The sequence below is a fragment of the Eimeria mitis genome, genomic scaffold (genome assembly GCF_000499745.2).
Source record: "Eimeria mitis Houghton genomic scaffold, Emh_scaff4435, whole genome shotgun sequence".
NCBI classification, from domain to species: domain Eukaryota; phylum Apicomplexa; class Conoidasida; order Eucoccidiorida; family Eimeriidae; genus Eimeria; species Eimeria mitis.
In genome coordinates this window covers 814-1,095 of record NW_013572750.1, presented here as the reverse complement: position 1 = coordinate 1,095, position 282 = coordinate 814, and the positions used below count along the sequence as shown (strand labels likewise).

General features: G+C 57.8%; 1 protein-coding gene across 1 annotated transcript in view; it reads right to left on the bottom strand.

The window, feature by feature from the left end:
* EMH_0075110 (uncharacterized protein) overlaps window positions 1–282 on the bottom strand; it is a gene marked incomplete at both ends in the record, with an annotated part of 1,359 nt that overhangs the window by 503 nt on the left and 574 nt on the right. Inside the window, one exon of the mRNA XM_013499555.1 lies at window positions 3–282. Within this exon, the coding sequence (XP_013355009.1) occupies window positions 3–282 (280 nt within the window). The remainder of the gene's footprint in view (window positions 1–2) is intronic.

Sequence of the window (282 nt, the reverse complement as noted above, 5' to 3'; positions counted from 1 at the left end):
TTCTTATTATACCGCCATCGATACCTAAAGTCCAGTACCTGCTGCTGCTGCTGCTGCTGCTGCTGCTGCTACTGTTGTTGCTGCTGCTGCTGCTGTGATTGTTGTTGTTGCTGCTGCTGCCGTTGCTGCTGCTGCTGTGGAACGAAGGAAGCGGATATCTGCCCTCTTGCTGCAGCAGCAGTTCCTGCTGCTGCTGCTGCCCCTGCTGCTGCTGCTGCTGCTGCAGCTGCAGCTGTTGCTGCTGTTGCTGCTGCTGCTGCTGCTGCTGCTGCTGCTGCTGCA